This window comes from Xyrauchen texanus, chromosome 14, assembly GCF_025860055.1.
Source record: "Xyrauchen texanus isolate HMW12.3.18 chromosome 14, RBS_HiC_50CHRs, whole genome shotgun sequence".
Taxonomy (NCBI): domain Eukaryota; kingdom Metazoa; phylum Chordata; class Actinopteri; order Cypriniformes; family Catostomidae; genus Xyrauchen; species Xyrauchen texanus.
This window is the reverse complement of record NC_068289.1, coordinates 15546793-15569760: the sequence shown is the minus strand read 5'-3', so window position 1 is coordinate 15569760 and position 22968 is coordinate 15546793. Positions and strand designations below refer to the sequence as shown.

The window sequence follows — 22968 nt, the reverse complement described above, 5'->3', positions numbered from 1 at the left end:
GCCTCCTTCATGATGATTCACTCTCATGTTGCTTCATAAGGCTCTGTACACACATACAGTACACACACAGCCTCATGAATCGAAGCATTCATGAGGTACATATTTGAGATAGCTGGGCCAGTTGAAGACCTCTGTGGCTCCGTAGTGTCCATTCTGTGATCTGGAGCCTGCTGTTTTACGTGTTCCTTGCCAAAGTTTTGTACAGAAGAAGAATTGGATTTGAGATTTCGAAAAATCCCTAAACGACGGTCAGAGCAATAGTAATGGTGGCGTCTTGCTAAAGCAAGCACTACTAAAAATACATAGGCCTACGGTAGCACACACAAATATTGGGTTAAATAGATCATTTTATATTCAATTGAATACTTTTTTATCGTTATTTTTGGTATTAAATAAAATATAAGGATATTTATCATCAACTCTTGCTCTGTCTGCCATCTAGGATGGATTTTTTTTTTAGAGCTTGTCGAGATACATTCTTGGATTCTCTGTGAAGGATACATGTGATGCTGCATTAGAATTTACCTAAAAAAGGCAGCATAGAAAGAAGCACAATCATCTTTTGAAACAGCCTTCACACTGGAAGCGTGCCTTTAATGTTGCCTACATAGGAAGATTACAAGGTTTTGAAATAGAGCCTTTGCGTACCTGTATTATCAACCACACCCACCCACAAACACACACACACACACACACACACACACACACACACACACACACCTACACCCACCCACACACACCCACACACCCCCCTGAGCTTCACAATGAAATATTTGAAAAGATTAACAGTGCACAGGGTAAAGGGTAAAGGTCAGTCAGGGTCAAGTGTAGGTGTTTTTGGAGAAATCTGTGAGTGTTTGAAATGAGGGTGTGAGAGAGAGTGTGATGAATGAGAGGCAGACAGATGAATGTACCTCTGCTTGAAAGCTTTCTCCGCCATATCCCGTGCCGCTCTCTTTACTTCGTCTGGCACGCCGTCTTTTTCCACCTGGGAGATCTGGTAAACTTTGTGTCCGGCGTCCAGACGGTAGGGGCCTCCCTTTCCCCCAAGACCTGCTGTATCTCTGCCACCTACATGAACATAAAGGCACAATTAATTAAAAGATTTTCGGATGTTTTTTAGTAATAGGAAAGAACTAGCCATATTAACATGATACGTGAAGACTTTAAGGAATATTTCACCCAAAGATGAAAATGATGTCATCATTTACTCCAAACTTTAATTACTTTCTTTCTTCCATAAAACATAAAGGAAATGTGAGGTACGGTTATGTACTGAGATGTTAGGGACTGGCAGCCTCAGTCACCATTCAATTTCTTTGCATTACTTTGCCATACAATGATGGTAAATGGTGACTGAGGCTAACATTCTGCCTTACATCTCTTTTTATGTTTCAAGTAAGAAATAAAACTTATGGTTTTAGAATGACATCTATCCCATGAACTATCCTTTCAGAACTAAAGTATGATAAAGGATATAAACTTTCATTAAGGAGGACATTTCTTTATAAACTCTTTTTCTTTGTTTTGTTAGAGATTAATTTTCATTTACATTTAATAATTTAGCAAAAGCTTTTATCTGAAGTGACTTAAAAATGTACTATACAAGAGTCATCAACATTTGCAGTATTGCAATGGAAAATTTCACAAGTAGTTAAAGGAGTGCAGAAGTGACAATGCAGAAAAAGTTTATTTATAGGAAATGCCTTTGTTTATGGTTGTGGTTTAGTTAAGAAGTGACTGAAGAGGGGGCCTGGGTAACTCAGCGAGTATTGACGCTGACTACCACCTCTAGAGACGCAAGTTCAAATCCAGGGTGTGCTGAGTGACTCCAGCCAGGTCTCCTAAGCAACCAAATTGGTCCGGTTACTAGGGAGGGTAGAATCACATGGGGTAACCTCCTCAGGGTCGTGATTAGGGGTTCTTGCTCTCAATGGGGCGTGTGGTAAGTTGTGCGTGGATCGCAGAGAGTAGCATGAGTCTCCACATGCTGTGAGTCTCCACGGTGTCATGCACAGTCAGCCACGTGATAGGAGAAAAAAAAAGTGTCACTGAAGAGGACTGGATATATGGGTGAATCTCATAAAAACATGTCACAGTACAACAAATACTATATATGATGCATAAATACTTTACAATTTAAATAAAATTATTTTCATGTTTTTTTGGCTTTATGTTAATGACAACTGGCAGAGAAATGTGCTTTATTGACATAAATATAGTAAAATTGTAATGCTTCTATACACTTAACAAAATATTTTTAATAAAATAAAAATAAATATTTACAGGTTGTTCAGTTTACTTAATTAAAATGAACTAAAACAACAAAACGTAATTTCATTGTGTTATATCCAATTAAATTTGTAAAACTGAAGTTTACTTAATCCATTTCAGTAGGGACTACACGAAAACTTTTTGTAGCATTGATGAAACTGGGCAGGGGATTTCCACTTCCTAGCATGCTTTGCATGGGACTGGATGGGGTAAACAAATATTGAAATTAAGTGTTATTTACATTTTAACAAGAGGAGAATAGGAGGAGATTTGTTAATGTTTAACCTTGTGCGACCACAAGTCCACATGCGGGGACATTGTATTTTGGCTTAGCTACAAGCAAAGAATCATTTAATTTAATTTAAACCAAGTGATTTGAGTTCAGTATACTAAGTGCTGTCAGTAAAGCGTTAAACTTTTGAAGTAAGGAGTCATGTGACCAAACAACATGGTGTTGATCATAGCTGAGTTTGTCTTTGGAAGAAACACCAACAAAACTACATCTGGTAAGAAACCTTATTAAGTTTTTACATTGAAACCTGTTTGAGTTAAATGATAAGAGTCTCTATCATTTATCATCCAATGTGCCACTTTTTAAATTTGAGCGATTTATTGCAAAATGGCATGCTGTTAAACAGAATGACCACATTTGTGGACTGTACGCTCAGTTTCTTTTAAAATATCCAATTCAATGTGCATTATCACACCGAGAATCAATGGATAAATCCAAAATCTGGAAAATGTTGCTTTCAGAGGCTGTATAGGATGAAAGTTAAAAAATAGGATGAGTTAGGATGAAAATAAGGTGCAAACTGTTCTGAGACCAGTGCAGACAGACAGGACACTGGAGGTTAAGGCATTTACTAAATAGGGAAAAAGCGAGCATCCTATAGCTAGGGCAATCCAAACTTCGTATTTAAAGTTCAGTTTCAGACTGCAGATGATGTTTGGAAGACATGGGACAACGGTAATCAGTACATAGCAGATTTTGAATTTATAATGTACAATTTTATTTTAACATGGTTGGCATTGATTGGATGATGTTGGCCATTATTTTGAATACAAATTAATTATGCTAATTTCTGATGTAATGTCTGTAATGTCTCAAATACAAGAATAACCAACACTACTGAAAACATAATAAACAATTTGATTAAAAAAATCTGAATTTCTATAGCTTGGCATTATATAACATTTCACTACTTAGTCCTGCTGTCCACATATGAGGACATACATATTTTGGAAATCTATTTGGTCTAAAACTTTTTAAAATGTTTTTTAGGGGCAACAAATCAAATGGAAAATGCCCACAGCAGTCATGCTCGGGTCTCAGGAGGTTAATGTTCTGTTATTTTTGTATTTTAAAAGAGTCTGTTATGCTGGATATTTGGGGGTTACCACTGTAGTGAAGATTGGCGCCTGTGCTTATGTTGAGGATGGACTTACACTTTCAAGTGAGGTTTGAATCTAGTGCTGCTTAGCAGCTGTTATCAAATTGACAGTGCAATGGTTTCGCTGTCCTTACACTTGCTCACCTGGCATATCCTAATGATTAATAAAATAAATTAAGTTGGACCAACATAAGAAAATGAATGAAATTAAACATTATTAAATTGGCAAACCTTTGATTTAAAACTACTATATTAAATGGATTTGACCTAACCCAACTATGTTGGCTGAATGAAACTGAAAAAAATGTAATTGCTTGTAAAAATTATTTCTTTAGATTGTGTGGTGAGGTATGACTTAGACAAGCTCTTGTCACCTTATAACTTTGATAGAGTTGATTGTGCCATGATTCAACAGCGTGTCACGTACCTGTGCCCCCAGCCCACTGGTTCCCCCCTACATGAGGAGCGTTTCTGAGGTCAATCTTGCCATGTTTTGGGGAGCTAACGTCTAGCCCACTGTCTCTCTGAATGGTGATCTGAAACAAACACAACGGATACTTACTACACCTTATCTCTGTCTACATATTTGACCTGAATTCAGAAATCATCTTGTCAAATTAGTGGTATACATCCCGGCTCTATCTAGAGCTGCAGATACTCTACAGAGCAAACACCATCTGCAGCAGAATACAGTTCATACAACAACAAAAAAGGTGCTTTTATTACACTAGTGATAGTGATATCATACAGTCCTGATGTGGAGTGGTGGTCTAAAACAGGCCTATTTATCTATGTAGTGGCATTCTCTTGCTCTTCTCTGATCTTTCTTCACACAGTCCATTAATATAATAAGGCACTGGGCCTCTCTTTAATACCCATGCACACACGCAGAAGGTTTTGGCTTTCTCATGACCTCCATACACTCCATACACTCTGCACAGCCCCTGCAGTTTGAACAGAGCTGCTAGAACCTATGAATGCTTCATATCGTTTTCAGAGTAGGACTTTGAAGAGCGATTGTGTCTTTGGAATAGACATCAGCACAGTTGGGCTCTTTTAATGTTGGACTGTGAGAGCCAGACATATCCAGATCACTCTTTTCAATCTTATTAAAGGGATAGTTCACCCAAAAATAAAAAATTCTGTCATCATTTAGGAGGAGATGAGAGGGAGAATGTCACCTTTAGTCACCATTAATATTCATTCTATGGAAAAAGGTTTTGGCATTCTGCCTAACATCTCCTTTTGCGTTCACTGAAGAAATAAAGTCGTATAGGTTTGGGTGAGTGAATCATGACAGAATTTTCACTTTTAAGATAAAGGGCAATCCCCATTATGTAACGATCATGCACACTTTGACCAGGCAAGTTCGCATAAGGTCACTGAACATGATGTTAGTGAGTTTTTGACACTTCCCTTTCACTTCTAAACTAAAAAGGAACACTAAAAGAAAAAAAACTTTTGTTGAGTCATATAGAAAGTAACTCTTAAAGTAAACAGACCGCTTCAATGGTCAAGAGGGAAATAACCTTAACTGCAAAAATTTTAATTCTGTCATTCACCCTAATGTCTTTCCAAACCAATGTGACTTCTTTTTTCAGTGGAACAGAATTTTCAAACAACTCTTTTTCATACAATGAAAGTATATAGTGACCACCAGGAGCTGTCAAGCTCCAAAAGGGACAAAAAAGGACAATAAAAGTAGTCTATATTTTGGGCTGGGTGACATGACAATGCAATCAGATATCAATGATATCTGACAAATATCCCGCTGCCAAACGCGATGCTAAATGTAATTGACGATAGACAATTACATTTATGCATTTGGCAGATGCTTTTATCCAAAGCAACTTACAGTGCACTTATTATAGGGACAATCCCCCAGGACACAATGGTGGTGGCTGTGCAGATTTGAACTGGCAACCTTCTGCTTACCAGTTCTATGCTTTAGCCTTCTATGCTTTAGCACACTACACCACCACCACGACTCAACAATGATTGACAATATCAAGAAATTACAAAATCATGGAGCTGGGAAGTCACCAAATATATTAAATAGTAGCCTAGGGCATGAAATTAGCACCCACCATCCAGCAAATGCAGGTGTTTCATACGCAGTTGCGGGTAAATTTGCTCATCCACCCACCACTGTAGTAGGTGACCTGTAAGAAGCTCGGAGTGGCACATGACAAGAAATGCTGCTAGACACAATGACATGGCTCCAAAAAAATATTTTATTATATTCTGAAGAACAGATGAAATAAAAGCCGTTGATGCACGTGTCTGATTCACTATTTGTTCAGAGATTAATGGCGGAGGCTATCTCATGGAACACATGCATGGAGAGTTATCACTTTCTTTTCTTTTTTTAGTCATCTTGTCTATGAGAATGCTGCAAATGATCTTAGACATCTCAGGGGAGTTTAGTTCGCTTTATTTCCAAAGAGCAGTTCGTGCTTGACATTCAATGTTAACGCAACTCTGCATGTTCACTTTATATACTGTATACACTGCACATTTTTGTATTTAAGAAACAAAGATTAAATAATACAAAAACACGTTCACCTTAAACCTAAAATTGAGTTCCGTTTCATTTACTTTAAGCAGCATTAACTGCATTAACAAAACCTAATACAAACACAAATTCGATAAGAACACAGGTGCAACATTTGTTTTACATCATTTTTAAAGCAAAAACAAATAAAGCAAAAATATTCACAGATCCCTTGGCAGTGGGGTTGATGATGTAATAGAATATTGCAATATTTGTTTAAACAAAGAGAGCCATGGGTCCATTGTATGTAAAAGAGCAGTATAAACCTTCTGCTAAATATCTCCTTTTAAACTTCACAGAGGACAGAAGGTCATACAGGTTTATAATGACAGGAGGGTGAGTAAATGATGACAGAATTTTCATTTGTGTGTAAACTATATAATCCTCAACTTTAAATATATGTCTATTAGCCTTCCCATCTAAATAATCCAGAAAGATAATCTCAATGAAGGATTAGTTAAAAAAAATGTAATAAAAAATTAAAACAATCCTTCAAGCTAAATATTCAAAGAAAATCATAATTCCAAACAGATTGCTATTCTAACTCAGAGTCTGGTGTCGACACCATGTGTCTGAGTCAGTGTTCATGAGTGTGATTACTGTTTTTGTACAGGATGTTAAGAAACAGTGGAGCAACTCTGTGAGTGAAAGATTATCTGCAAAACCCATTTGACCACTACACACACCTGATATGGGGTCATGCACTTTCACATTTAACGACGGATAGCATGTGACAATGTGTCTAAGTTTGTGTATGTGTAATGTGTATACATATGTGTATTAGAGAGAGAGGGCTTACAGATGCTCAGGATGAACTTGTCTCAGAGATTAACAACGTTTGGCAAGGACATGCACAGAAATGCCATACCAGCAGAATGGGTCTTAGGACTGGTGACAAAAAACTGCCACATAACAAATGGTTTAGGACATGTACACTACAAACTCGGTCAAACGGTTGCATTTCCTGTGTTTAGTTTGAGGGAGGGGTGGTGCAGGGACAGTATGGTGGGAAAAAGAACAGTTGTTTCCCATCTGTATGGAAGATCAGTGACAGTTGTGTTTATGATAAGGAGATTTGTGTGTGTGCAACGTGGCATCAGATTTGCGTGTGTGCAACGTGGCATCAGATTTGCCAGGATTTAACAGCATAAATATGAGACAGCTTCATCAGCCTCCAACTCACATATGCAAAATCACATGACTCCACAGATATCACTGAAGCAGTCTGGAGAACAATAGCTAAGTTTCTATCCAGGTTGTGAATTTAACTCATGCGAAAAAACATAATCTTGCAAAAGCAATATGTGAATAAAGCCGCATGTGTTCAAAAGAACAAAGTAGTAAATTCCTGAGAAATTTTAGCCACTATTTAGCCACTCTTTTATTAATAAAATATTGCGGTTTAGAGCACACAAAAAACAGCGTAAAGAACTTCGTCTCATGTCTGGGATTGTAACACAGTTCTGGGAGAATGCGTGTGTCACATCTTGGTGTTTCCAACTAGCAGTTTATATGATATCCCAAAATGCACATACAAATATGTGGATGGAAACCCAGCTAATGAATGTGTTTACATGCACTTTAAAAGTCTGATTTCAGTCAGACTAAAGCAATAATTAGTCTTTTTAAAATGTCATGTAAACGCAATCATACCAGTCCAGTTTTTACGAAATCAAACTAACAGACTTACTGTAGATAATGAGATTGTAGATCGTTCCATCAAGCATGTAAATGTGTCAATCGTACCGCAGCTGGCCTCGCTGTTATGAGCATGCTCTGAGAAAAACTATACAAATATAGTACAAACTATATTGAACCCAGATGTTGAACATAACACAAAGCAGAAAACATAACATTCAAAAGTGATGATCCCTACGTCCTATTACCTACAAAGACTTTTTCATCCACTTTTTTCAAAATCCCTACACCAAAACATTTCCTAGAGCTTGCAAGCTACATACACCAAACTTGGTACAGATCTTCAGACTGTTCTGAAATAGTGTGCTATGTCTTTTCTAAACGATCTGAGTTACGGATTTTGCATTGCAGATGATCAAATATCAAAATATCCAATAGACTTAAATTGACGGAATGTTTAAATGCTTATTAATTCAAACTCAAACCGTCAACATTTTTAATGAAAACAAACACAAACACAGAAGGCCTTTAAATGTGCTGTTATTTTATGAAATGGTATGCAGAAAAGTCTACCAAAGTTTACTACTTTACTACCAAAGTCTAGCAAGTCTGTCCACTGTCGGCCATGTTTGTAACACTCTCGGGAGGCTTTTTCCGGTCATGCCAGGGCAGCTTCTATCTACTTGAATGGGGAAATCTTATGATAAAAGAACATATTTACATATGTACACAATGCTACACTATACTTGTGCTATCTTTCTTTAAAATAGATGGAATGGATTATATTTTGTCATCTAATGACATACATAATATCGTTTGAGTGTTGCTTAAGTGTCCAGATATTTTTTGGGGCCACAGTGTGCAGATGAGCATCAAATTATGGAACACTCCAAAACAATTGGGTCATCATTGCTAACTAAAGAAGTGGAGCATGCCTCTAAATTAAGCCCTTTATCTAGTTTAATTTAAAGATACATTACAGCTAGCACCTATACTCACGCATGTTTAAGTAAAATTAAGCAATAGACCTGCAATTGTACTTTCATAGTCCATTTCCCTCCCATAAATGGATAGTTCACCTAAAAATGAACATTCTCTCATCAATTACTCACCCTCATGCCATCCTAGATGTGTATGAATTTCTTTCTTCTGAAGACCACAAATTAATATTTTTAGAAGAATATCTCAGCTCTGTTGGTCCTTACAACGCAAGTGAATGGTGACCGGAACTTTGAAGCTCCAAAAAGCACAAAGGCAGCATAAAAGTAATCCATATGACTCTGGTGGTTAAATATATGTCTTCTAAAGAAATGCAATCACTTTGGGTGAGAAACAGATCAATATTTAAATCCTTATTTTATTACAAATCTCCACTTTCACTTTCAGAATGTGAAATTAAAAGTGGAGATTTATGGAAAAAAAGGACTTAAATATTTATCTGTTTCTCACCCAAACCTATCATATCACTTCAGAAAACAGGTATTTAAACACTGGAGTCTTATGGAGTACATATATGCTGCTTTTATGTGCTTTTTGGAGCTTTAAAGGTAAGGTCACCATTCACTTGCATTATATAGACCTACAGAACACAGATATTCTTCTAAAAATCTATGTTTGTTTTCTGCAGAAGAAAGAAAGTCGTACACATCTGGAATGGTAAATGATGAGGTAATTTTAATTTTTGGGTGAACTATCCCTTTAAGATCCCACCAGAATCCTGCAGTCACTAGGATAATTTTGAAGATCACATGACCAATAAAAATCACAACCCATGGCATAAACTGAAAAGGAAGTGATCTCAAGTGGATGGAATGATTCCAAGCGCCTGAAGCTGTCTGGTTTATTAGATTACACTTCATCAATAAATGTGTGAGATTGTTTCAAGCTGACATCATGATTGTGCAAATCTGACACATGATCACTCTTACTGCTCTGATCATCTGATATAGGACATGATACTACTGCCTTCTAATCCTCCAGGGAAGTTCCTTCATAAGAGTTTTGATGTTGTAATTGCAAGAAATTACAATATAATCAATAATATGGACATGTGTGACAATTTAACATTTTTCTTTGGCTTTGTGTGATTTCAATAACTGCTTCCAAAATCTGAAAAGCTGTGTTACAAATCCAATGTTTGCATTATATGACACTATTTAAACTATACTACTCCAGTATACTTACAGTATACTATATCTACAATGCAGGGTGATGTATATTGTATATGCTGATATATGCATACTACATTTAATGACTGCAAATGAGATCTACACAAAATTAAAACAGACATTTTTCATTGACAAGGCCATTGACAAGTTTGAACCAGACACTTCATTTAATCAGCTAAATGGACACTGTAACAGATAATCTCAAAACAGCTAAAAATTGGCCAATTAGTTAATGTAATTATATATATCGATTATCACTATATTTAACACATCATTCAATCTCTACCAAGACCTAAGGATTGTAGTCATTAAAAGTATTTTCTTGGTTATCTCTAAGCTCACTTGAAATTGTCCTAGGCCCAGTTATGGTGCCTAGGAAGCTGGTCTGAAACCAGTTTCCTTCCAGGTACAAGTCAATGCTGTTTGGGCAACAAGGCATCTGCCTTCAGTTTTGGACATGGCCAATGTCCTTAAAAGTTTTGATGTGTTCGTCTCCAGACAGAAGTGTTTGACATCTTATTGGGACAGTGCCACGCTGCCCAATCTAGCAGCCCAGTGGGCAGAGCAGGAGCCCGGGCTGGAAGTGAGAGGAATGCCTGAGTTTTGAGGTTGTTTCCCTAAAATTATAATGTCCCGACCTGGTTGCTGAGGTTTACCAGTCCACACAGAAAGTAAGACAATGCAGCGAGACACACTGTACCAGCTGCTGACCAAAGGAGGCCAACCAAACCTGCAAACCCCTTAATTACATCAGTGCCAAGTTTATACATGGACTTATTGGTTGACAATGCTGCTTTACACATCCTACAGTTTCACAACAACAAAAACAACAACAACAACCTGGGGTGAAACCAGGGGTGGGCAGAATGAACAAAACCTCATATCACTATAAAGTAATTTTATATCACAGTAAGAGTATATATATCACAACAGTGGGGGTTTATTTTCTTTTTGTTCTTTTCAAACTAATAAAATCACCATTCTGTAACATTAACTGCAACGCTTTCCACGTGGAGGTCAAATAGGTGCTCGACGCTGGCATTGAGCGGTGTGTTGTCTTTCTTAAGAATGTTCTTATGAATGTTCTTCATGACTTGCACTTACAAATATTCTTTAAACTTATTATCATTATTTATTTACTTATTTATTTCTTAAGATTTTTGTGACTATGGCCCCTGGAGAGGAAGAAGTCCCTAGAAGATCATTTTCCCATTAAATATCAGAGATTGAGCAGCACTAAAATCCTCTTGTAAATTCAAGCAGTTATTGCAAAGAAAACTATGCCATTTACTGAGGTGCGTAAATTCCTCAGGCTACTTAAAAGACTGGTATTCCAGGTCAGATTCTGCCTGGTCAGATCAGGGGATTGACAGGTGATGACACTGTCTGTGTCACAGAGATGAGCTATGCAACAGCAATGACACAGAGACACCTGCGTCATCATGAGGTGAAACCTGATCACATGACTAGCTGCAATATTTGTCACACCTCACACAAACATGCATGCATATACCACACTCCTTATATGGTGAACTTAGATCAAGAGTTCTGGATGTGGGTAGTTAACATTGAACACTTTATATATATATATATATATATATATATATATATATATATATATATATATATATATATATAGTGTATACATTCATATAACCTGAGGCAGATGGGCTACAACAGCAGAAAACCACATCGAGTACAAGAAAACTACTGGACTTATTTCACATTGTTTATCAGGGTTGCTGAAGTTGCGAAATACTGAATAGGTGTTGATATGTGAACGTGGGCGGTCTTATGTTAATGTGATTGCTGTGATGTTAAAACATTGACGATTCCTAAATGACCTATTTTTGCAGCTTAGTTTGAATAAATGGAGCTTTTCAGCATTCCCACTGGTAATTGCTGCATTGCTTCACTGCTCATTCTAATGGCTGCTGTCACTCATGACACCAGAAATCGGCAACTCGAATTGAAAATAAATGACCCGAGGTCGCTTTGTCATTGGGAATGACTCTTAAGTAGTCCCATGAGCTATATAAATAAATAGTCTTTAAAGACCAGGATCTGTCTCAGGTTTCAGACAGCATTAGATCATACTTTTTAAAGTTGCAGTGGGTCTTTTTCTCATCATGAGTGTATCTTTTCTTAGTGATGTGTGTCTGTGAAAGAATCTGTAAGGGGTGAGTCAAAGCATCCACTCATTTCCCATTTGACACACCTCATATCTTTATCCTGCATCACTACTGACGCTCTCAAACACATCTGACACGGATCACTGTATAAATATATACATACTGGTGGACATGTATGGAGTAGGGAATATGAGTGAGGTGAGCTGACATAAGGGTTAGGCATTCCACGCGACTGTACTGTCCCAATGCTGCCAGGTGCACATGTCATGCTGCAACCGTGGCATGCAGATGGTCATGAGGGGTCAGAATTATGTACAGTGCATCCGGAAAGTATTCACAGTGCTTCATTGGGACCTTTAATGCTGCCGAATATTTTCTGTACCCTTCCCCTTATCTGTGCCTCGACACAATCCTGTCTCGGAGGTCTACAGACAATTCCTTGGCTTGGTTTGTGCTCTGACATGCACTGTTAACTGTGTGACCTTATATAGACAGGTGTGTGCTTTTCCAAATAATGTCCAATCAACTGAATTTACCACAGGTGGACTCCAATCAAGTTGTAGAAACATCTCAAGGATGATCAGTGGAGACAGGATGCACCTGAGCTCAATTTTGAGTGTCATGGCAAAGGCTGTGAATACTTATGTACATGTGAATTTTTTCGTTTTTACTTTTTAATAAATTTGCAAAGATTACATACAAACTTCTTTCATGTTGTCATTATGGGGTATTGTTTGTAGAATTTTGAGGAAAATAATGAATTTAATTCATTTTGGAATAAGGCTGTAACATAACAAAATGTGGAAAAAGTGAAGCGCTGTGAATACTTTCCGGATGCACTGTATATCCAATCTAGTGGACAGAACCTCATACATAGCATGCCAAATAAAATGTTCATATCAATAAATGAAAGGTCTCCATGTGCATTAGTGCAGTAAAAACCACTATATGCAGATTTCCTCATTTACTGCGCTAAATTTCAAAAGTACGAACGAGAAAAAATGTGCAAACCCATTGAAACTTGGCCATAAAATGTGATCTCATATTCATCAGTCACAATGTGACACAATGTGCTTACACTAACAACACACAAACAATTATAATCTTTCATGTCTTTATTGATCACATCACATTAAACATTCACAGTGATGTGGAAAAAGTAAGTGAACCCATGAATTTAATAACTGAACGATCCTTCTTTTGAGCAGTAACCTCAAACAAGCATTCCATTAACAGCAGATAAGACCTGCACAAAGTTCAGAAGGAATTTTGGGCAATCCTTCCAATCAGAACTGCTTCAGCTCATCACATTCTTGTGTGAACAGCTCTCTTGAGGTCATTCCACAGCATCTCTATTGGGTTGAGGTCTGGGCTCTGACAGGGCCACCCCAAAAAGTGTATTTTCTATTTTTTTTTTTTTTTAGATTTACTTCATGGTTATGGTCATTGTACTGCTGCATCACCCAACTTCTACTGAGCTTCAGCTGGCGCACAGCTACCCAGACATTATACTGAAGGATATCTTGATAAACTTGGGAATTAATTTTTCCCTCTGACCAAGATGCTCCCTCCACTGTCCTCATGTTGGTATGTGGTGCCCTTTTTACGCAATACTTGTGAGCAAGTTCTTCCCAAACAATTCAACCATAGTTTCATCAGTCCACAAAACATTTTCTCAGTAGAGTTGTAGTGTGTCATGGTATTCAGGCATGAAGCAATATTTTTGTTGAAGCAGTGACTTCCTTCATTGTGTCAGCAGATGGTTCTTGTGAATAGTATGCTCAAAAAATGTTTGAGAGCTTTTTAGAAGTCAAAGTAGCTCTAACCCATACTTCCAATCTCGCTTCATTTATTGGATGCCAGGTTTGCCAACTCCTGACTCAAATTAGCAAATTAGTTGAGGGTTTCAACTAGGGGTTCACATCATTTTTACAACCTACACTGTGAATGTTTGAATGATGTATTCATTATGTACAAGAACACTAAAATAATTTGTGTCTTATTAGTTAAAATGGATTGTGTTTCTTTATTATTGTAAATTAGATGAAGGTCAAACCAGATTTTAAGACAAATATATACATAAATGCAGGGATTTAAAAAGGGTTTAGATAATTGTTCTTGCCACTGTACTTTGAAAACCTTTCAAAACGAATTCCATCAAATGCAAGTGCTACTGGAGAAGAATAGATATGCAGTATTATATAGAGTATAGAATAGAGTAATTGTAATATTTATCAAAGTTGAGGTTTATAATTTCTGTTTATACAATGACTGTTTTAAAAAAGGTTTCTCAAACACTCCCCCTGTCTTCCATTAGTAGGAAACACACAGTTCCGCCAAAAACTCATGGCATTGGTTGCATCAAGGTTGCTGTGTTGGGCTGGTTGGGAAGCTCAAACAAACAGAGGAATTAGATTATAATACAGATCCAATGTTTACACTTTTTGGGAAAATCAACTTATATGGCTTACTTTTACTTTTTAGATCTCAGCATACTCAACTAAGAGTTAAGAAATAATTTTAACATCAACAAAAATTACACACTTTACCTTTAATGTTTTGTTGATGTTTATTGTATGTTATTTTTTATAACCATTACTGGAGCTTTATTTTTTCAGTTACTTTTTCTTTGTGTATTGATACAATGGCAATATTGTTTGTAAAGCAATTAAACCAATAAAGTACTTTTTTTGAATTTGATATATTTATGTGTGTGTGTATGCTGTATATAGTCCATGGATTTAACACATTGTTCAGGGACAAAAACAAAATTCTAGATCTCTGAGCTAATAGTGGAAAAAACAGAAGTTGGCTCTATTTCAGAGCATCTAATTATGGAAAGTAGTGATGTACTTTTCTCAGACATTGGGGTAGGATGAGTGACAGCTCAGTATGAAAGTCTTAATAGACTCTTTCAAAAAGTTTGGGAGATGTTTCCCATTACACAATGAGTGCACTGATTGACTGAAGTTTCATTTATTTGTAGCTGGGTTCTCAGTGTGAAACCCTCTCACGACAATAACTCAACATCAGGATATTGTCTTGCAGATGAGGTCTTTTTGACAGAATGACCTTCATTCAGCCAAATTAAAGTACTATCAGAAATGACACTATCAGGGGGCACAAATATTTTTTGATAATGCCCAGTGTTCCCAATGTCTCAATTTAACAGTTGTGCCACTTTTGCATGTGGTATTTCAATGCAAGATCTTATTTACTAACCACCTGCAATCTTGGGGGCTAAACAACATGTGCAAATAACCAGCGCAGGATGCAATTCCTTCTTAGTGAATTTCCCCCTAAGAGTCTACTAGTAGGTAGAGGTAATTCATTCCATAATACTCTGGTTTTCCAGTCCACAGGGTGAAAACTTTCATGTGCAAGTTACATTTACATGATTCCATTGATCATGGTATAAATAATGTGTGTGTGTGTGTGTGGGGGGTGGGGGCTTTCTTGTTTTGATTATTGGGGGGTTACCCTCCCGGAATCTACGCCACTGAGTGCAACAGCAAACAAAATCAGGCATTAGCATATGTGTGTGAAGGTCAGTGTTGCTCTTCTAATCCAGGATGTCCTGCTTGACTAAACCCACACTGGATCCCACTATGCATTTACCCACAGAGCCAGAATACAGCTGCTTCAACATGGCCTGCCAGCACTGTGGGGCTGAGTGGGTGTGGAGCGGGGGAAGAGGTGAAGATGTGGAGAAAGTGTATTTGTTTGTGTGTGTGTGGTGAGTAGACAGAAAGGAAAATTCACCCAAAAAATACAATTCTGTCATCATTCTGTCTGTCTTTCATGAAATATAAAATTAGATATGCAGAATTTCAGAACATCTCTTTTCTCAAATCTTAGTAGAGGTCATATTTTTGAACATGTCATAATACGAGAATCAATGGCATGTGGTGTAAATTATGTCAAACCTGGCGTAACATGTCCAAATGCACCATTTTTTTAATTGAACACTAGTGCAAATAAGATGTGTGAGCTCAAATGAAGATTATCAATAAATAACGACTTACATTTCGATTTGTTTCTCACCCATAGATAGCTATTTTATGGTATCAGGAGACTTGGAGTATAATGCTTTATACTTTTATAGTGCTTATTTTTTATAGTATCACCATTCACTTTTATTATATGGAAAACAGAAGCTCGGACATCATGCCAAACATATAATTCTGTGTTTCACAGAAAGGGAAATAATACAGTGTCAAAATGACATGAGGGTGTCAGAGGTAAACAAAAAAAAAGTTGAGGCGGTATTAAAAGAACATGATTTTTAAAATAAAAAAATAGGCTATTTATTTTATAATACTAAATAACCACAAAAAAAACAACAACAAATTGAGTTCCCTATCGAGAGGTCTCTCCTATTGCGTAAGTAGCTTACGCTATGGGAAAACTCCGTTTCTCGAGAAATATTGAAGTCTTTATGTAAAACGCATTACAGCTGCACAGCAGACAGTGATGAGCCGAGGCAGCTCGGTCATTGGCTGTGCTGCGGCAACTGCTTCGAACCAGTGACGGGCGACTTAGAACGCGCGATCAATGGGGCGCGTCCTGCATTCGCGCGCTCAGAGCTTGCTGAAATTAGCATATGAGGGCTATATAATGAACGTCCCGTCATGCCAGTTCTTTTAGATTTAATCTCCTTCAGCGAAGACCTTCTCTTCGCTGGATCCTCCGGATTTTTGGAGTCTTTCGCCGCCGTGGACAAGCTTACAGCGGGACTGCTGAGAGGACGCCGTCATCTTCAGCCGCCTTCGAAGCCTTCTGCTACGCCATCCGGCGCGCATCGCATATCCTTTACTGAACAAGCGTTCGCCCCTGCAACGCTTTTAAGAGTAAAAGACTTATTTTCCAGGCGTTGTTTCAAATGCCTTCAGCCTGCGCCTCGTGCAGAGGCCCTCTTTCCGACGGAGATCGGCACACCATCTGCACACGCTGCCTGGGTCTGGACCACGCAGAAGCTGCACTCATTCAGGGCGGATGCCCTGAATGCGACTCCTGGGCCTCGCCGAGTGCGACTCGCTTTGCCGTTCACCGCCAGCGAGCTGGCTGCCCGTGCTGCCACCTCTGTTCGAGCAGCGCAAGAAAAGCGCCGCTCACAGAGGCTGCCAGAGCACCCGACTCCGGTGATGTCACGCCGGCTCAGTCCCCGCGGGCATCACCACTACCAGATGTCTCCCGCCGCCCGGTCCATTTCGCGAGTGGACCTGCACCCCTCCAACAAAGTGGTGGGTCTCGCCTCGTTCGGCACATCAGGGGACGACGACGGAAAGAATGACAGCCTCTCTCTTGACGCTGCATCCGGCGACTGGCCGGGCTCGTTCGACCCAGCGCCATCGGCATCAGCGGACACTGAGCCGGGCACCAGCCTCGGAGATCGTCCGTATCCTGTCTAAGGCCGTGGAAGACCTCGGGCTCGACTGGTCTTCTCCGGAAGAACCCGCCCGCAGCCGGCTGGATGAGTGGTTCCTGCAGGGGCGCCGGCAGGCCCCCCGACAGAGACCCTCTCCTTTCTTCCCTGAGGTGCACGGCGAGCTCACAAAGTTGTGGAAAGCCCCGCACTCGGCTCGCCTAAAGCCTTCTTTCTCTTCTTTGCTCTCCTCAGTGGACGGCGTGAGAGAAAGAGGCTACGAGGCAACTCCGCCCCTAGAGGAGACTGTGGCCAACCATCTATGCCCACCCTCCACCGCTGGATGGAAGGCCAGAGCTTCTCACCCATCAAAGCCGTGCAGAACCACATCAGCTCTCACCGGTCACGCATACGCCGCCGCCGGTCAAGCTGCGTCAGCGCTGCATTCGATGGCGGTTCTACAAGTGTTTCAGGCCAAACTTCTCCGCTCTATGGACGAGTCTGGACCTGAACCCGACGCTTTAAGGACCTGCGCAGTGCTACGGACGTAGCTCTGCGAGCCACAAAGGCCACCGCCCAATCCATTGGCCGGGCCATGGCTAATTTGATCGTCCTTGAGCGCCATCTGTGGCTAACGCTAACGGAGATGAAGGACGCGGATAAGGCACCCTTCCTTGCCGCACCTGTCACTCCGAGCGGCCTGTTCGGACCTACGGTGAGAGATTTCACGGAGCGCTTCACTGAGGCGCGGAAGGATTCGCAAGCTATGCATCACTTCCTGCCTAAGCGCTCCAGCTCATCTCAAAAACCGCCCCAGCAGCGAACCAGGGCAGAGCCGCCCGTCTCCCAGCCGAAGAGCAGACCTGAAAAGGACGCTCGACGCCGCTCGCGTTCCGCTGGCCGAAGAAAGCCGCAGGAGCAACGAGGCCCTCGACCCAGAATCACCCTGAACACAGAGCCTTGTAAGTCTTCCTAGCAGCAGGAAGAAAGAGAGGGAGTACGCGTCTCGCAAATGCCGGACCGCTCCCTCGCAAACATTTAAAAAATTACCCAGTCCCCTTACAGGCGGCTGGAAATGTCTATACAGCAGTCAATGGGCCAGTCATAAAACTCGCTCACCTGCAATCAAACGGCGTTTTCACGGCGTTTTCACAGCGACACACAGAAATCACCAAAAGAGTCATTTTCTGCCTGTTTCACTAAGGGTTCACATGTCCACACTAAAGTGCGCATTCCCACATATCAATACTGTCCAAACAGTGCCAAACACCTCCCCAGCTCAGGCTGGATGTCTCAAAGATGTAGATCGTGTGCCTATTGTCATGTATGCACCACTACACACAAGCACTGTTCCCACAGTTATAAACACTTCCCCAGTAAAAATGGGAAGTGCTATAAGTGTAGCGTGTGTGCCTGCCGTATTGCACGCACCCCTACACACAGCTACCCACACAGTTTCAAACAGCTATGCCGCAAACATCACAGATGCAATGCGCGAGCTAAGAAACTCCCCGCTAAATGCGGAAAGCTTTATGAATGTGGCGCGCGTGCCCATAATGATGAATGCACCCCCACTTCAAAACACTGTTCATACAGTTTCAAGCACCTCTTCGACTCATGCTGTGAGCATTTCGGAAATAGCGCATGTGCCTGTACTCTCACACGCACCACAGCACTTGGCACTCTATACGGCTGCTCAGCGTCCACCTGCGCCTCTGAGAGCCGTAGATTCTGTGTTAGCACAAAGCGATTTGCCGGCGGGGCCCATACGTCACTGCGACACGCACCCAGCAGGCATTCAGCCCATATCTGTGCGAGCAGAAGCCTGGGAAAAAATCCCTGACATGCCGAAATGGGTTTTGAACATAATAAAACACGGATACTCACTTCAATTCGCTCGCAGACCACCCCGCTTTTCAGCAGTGGTCGAGACGAAAGTGAGGAAAGATGTGTCACATGTTCTACGCACCGAGGTGCTCAAACTGATAGAGAAGGGCTATAGAAACTGTTCCTCCCTCTTTGAGCTGGCGTGGTTTTTACAGCCGCTATTTTCTCGTCCCAAAAAGGACGGTGGCCTTCAGCCCCATCCTGGATCTCAGACATCTGAACAAAGCGTTAATGATTCGCTCGTTCAGAATGTTAACAACCAAACATATCCTCGCGCAAATTCGCCCGGGATTGGTTTCTATCAGTGGATTTGAAAGACGCTTACTTTCACATCCCGATAGCGCCTCACCACAGGCCCTTTCTGAGATTCAATTTCGAGGGACAGTCATACCAGTACACAGTACTACCATTCGACCTATCATTGGCCCCCGTACATTCACGAAATGTATGGACGCGGCACTTTCCCCCCTGAGACAGCGGGGAGTGCGGATACTGAATTACCTTGACGATTGGCTAATCATAGCACAATCAGAGGTTCAGTTAATGACACACCGATCTTGGACTATCAGCCATTTACAATGCCTGGGTCTGAGAATAAATTTTGCAAAGAGCGTGTTATCCCCCAGCCAGAATATTTCTTTTCTGGGAATAGTGCTAGACTCAGTGCAGATGACAGCACGCCTCTCATCAGAGCGCGCGCTCTCTATTCGACGCCTTGCAACATCGTTCAGAACGGGCGTGCACGCCCCCGTCAAACGATTTCAGAGAATGCTCGGTCTCATGGCCTCGGCATCAGCTGTACTCCAGCTAAGATTGTTGCACATGCGTCCTCTCCAGCGCTGGCTCAAGAGCCGTGTCCCCACTCACGCGTGGCGCTCGGGCCACTTTTTGATCAGAGCGAATCACGGCTGTATAAAAGCCCTGACGCCCTGGAAAGCCATAAACTGGTATCAAACCGGCGTGAGTCTGGGCGTGAATACGCGGAGAAAAATGATCACGACAGATGCCTCCAAAATAGGATGGGGGGCCCTTTACGAGGGCAGGCCTGTTTCCGGCTTTTGGTCAAACCCGGAAAAGCGCCTACACATAAACTGTCTGGAAATGAAAGCGGTCCCCTTGGCTCTCAGAGCCCTGCTTCCGTACCTGCAAAGCGAACACGTCCTGGTCCGAGCGGGCAACATGACGGTAGTTTCAGTATATTAATCGCCAAGGTGGACTCAGGTCGAGCTCCCTGCACTCTATGGCCAGGAGCTCATCCTATGGTCACAACACCACCTGCGCTCGCTAAGGGCAGCGCACGTGCCAGGCGTCCTGAACCAAGGAGCGGACATGCTATCCAGAGACAAAGTTCTCCCAGGAGAATGGTCTCTCCACCCTCTGACGGTTCAGTGGTTATGGCGAACCTTTGGCGAGGCAGAGGTCGACCTCTTCGCCTCCAAGGAAAACGCGCACTGCCCTCTCTTCTTCTCAGAAAGCACGGACGCGCTCGCCCAAGTTTGGCCAAGCCGCCTCTTGTATGCTTTTCCCCCGATCGCGATGCTGCCTCAGGTCATCAGTCGGATCAGGGAGGTGAAATGTGCAGTGCTCCTTGTAGCCCCACTCTGGAAAAACCAGACGTGGTTTCCAGAGCTGGTACAGATGATGCAATCTGCCCCATGGCCGATTCCGCTGAGGCAAGACCTCCTCGGACAGGCCAGCGGGATGATTCTTCATCCCCGCCCCGATCTGTGGGCCCTCCATGCATGGCCCCTCAACGGGTTCCCGAGAACCTCCCCAGTGGAGTTCTGAGAACCATTACTGAGGCGCTTGTATGCCCAAAAGTGGAAAGTGTTCAGTGACTGGTGTGATACCAAGAGCTTGAACCCCAAAACGTGCGAGATACCAAGTGTACTCGCCTTTTGCAGGAGCTGCTGGAGGCGGGCCGCACACCCTCCACGCTCAAAGTCTATGTGGCTGCCATAGCGGCGTCACACAATCCTGATAAAGGACATTCATTAGGAAAAACGATCTGATCGTTCGTTTCCTAAGAGGCCTAGGAGGATGAACCCTCCTCGCCCACCTTCGGTGCCGATCTGGGACCTGGCCACGGTCCTGGGCGACTCAAAGGTGCCCCGTTCGAACCTCTCCGAACCGTGCACCTCAAGCAGCTCTCGCTCAAAACCACGCTCTTGCTGGCACTCGCTTCAGTTAAAAGAGTGGGCGACCTGCACGCGCTATCATCAAGCGCTGCTTGCCTGGAATTTGGACCTAACGACTGCAGAGTTGTCCTTAGGCCAAAGCACGGGTATATTCCTAAGGTGCTCTCTACACCCTTCAGAGCACAGGTGATATCTCTGGTAGCGCTATCGTCCTCAGCAGACGAAGGTGATGCAAATTTACTCTGCCCGGTCAGGGCGCTCAGAGTATATTTGGAACGTTCTGCCCTGTTCAGACAGACGGAACAATTATTCGTATGCTTTGGCGGCCGAACTAAGGGTCTCGCTGTCTCAAAGCAACGAATATCGCGCTGGATAGTGGATGCTATAGCGCTAGCTTATGGAGCCAAGGGTCAGAGCTCACTCTACGAGGAGCATGGCCTCCTCGTGGGCATGGTCGAGTGGGATACCCATTGAAGATATTTGTGCGGCGGCAGGCTGGGCCTTGCCTTCGACATTTATCAGGTTTTATAACCTACAGGTCCCCTCACTGCATTCCAACATTCTATCAGTCTGACTGTGGAATGAACTGGAGTATGTATATGCTGGGCATCATCTCCTCCCTTATAAGGTCCGTCTCTGACCGACTTAGAGGGTTTATTATGCGTACCAGTACACAAAAGCTCAGTACATGAGATATGTGCTTGTGTTTGTACAAGGAGCCCCACCTTGAAGGCAAGGGCCCTGTCATACCCCACTATATAGCTTCGCCGCTGGCCGGCTCGTGGAATATCACTTTGCTTTAAGGCTCAGGCACCTGCCTCTGGCTTTACAGAGCTGAAGTCAGCACGCACGGCGTTTTACATGGTGTTCCCATAGCGTAAGCTACTTACACAATAGGAGAGACCTCTCGATAGGGAACGACTTCGGTTACTAACGTAACCTCGGTTCCCTGAGAGGAGGGAACGACTATTGCGTAAGCTGCCGTGTCTGTGCTTGGTCAGTTCGGTTCAGTCGATTGAACCTAAAAGAACTGGCATGACGGGACGTTCATTATATAGCCCTCATATGCTAATTTCAGCAGGCTCTGAGCCGCGAATGCGGGACGCGCCCCCATTGGTCGCGCGTTCTAAGTCGCCCGTCACTGGTTCGAGCAGTTGCCGCAGCACAGCCAATGACCGAGCTGCCTCGCTCATCACTGTCTGCTGTGCAGCTGCAATGCGTTTTACATAAAGACTTCAATATTTCTCGAGAAACTGAGTTTTCCCATAGCGTAAGCTACTTACGCAATAGTCGTTCCCTCCTCCCAGGGAACCGAGGTTACGTTAGTAACCGAGTCGTTTTCTTTAAAAGGTCTTTAAAGGAATAGTTCACCCAAAAATTATAATTAATTTATCATCCATGTCTTCTAAACTGGCACAATC

At 41.8% G+C, this 22968-nt stretch overlaps 1 protein-coding gene across 1 annotated transcript in view; it reads right to left on the bottom strand.

The window, feature by feature from the left end:
- The window catches only part of vwa8 (von Willebrand factor A domain containing 8), a 163012-nt gene that overhangs the window by 27973 nt on the left and 112071 nt on the right, over window positions 1-22968 (bottom strand). Inside the window, exons 38-39 of the mRNA XM_052143089.1 lie at window positions 4093-4201; window positions 915-1071 (exon numbers count right to left, since the gene is read on the bottom strand). Of these exons, the coding sequence (XP_051999049.1) occupies window positions 915-1071; window positions 4093-4201 (266 nt within the window). The remainder of the gene's footprint in view (window positions 1-914; window positions 1072-4092; window positions 4202-22968) is intronic.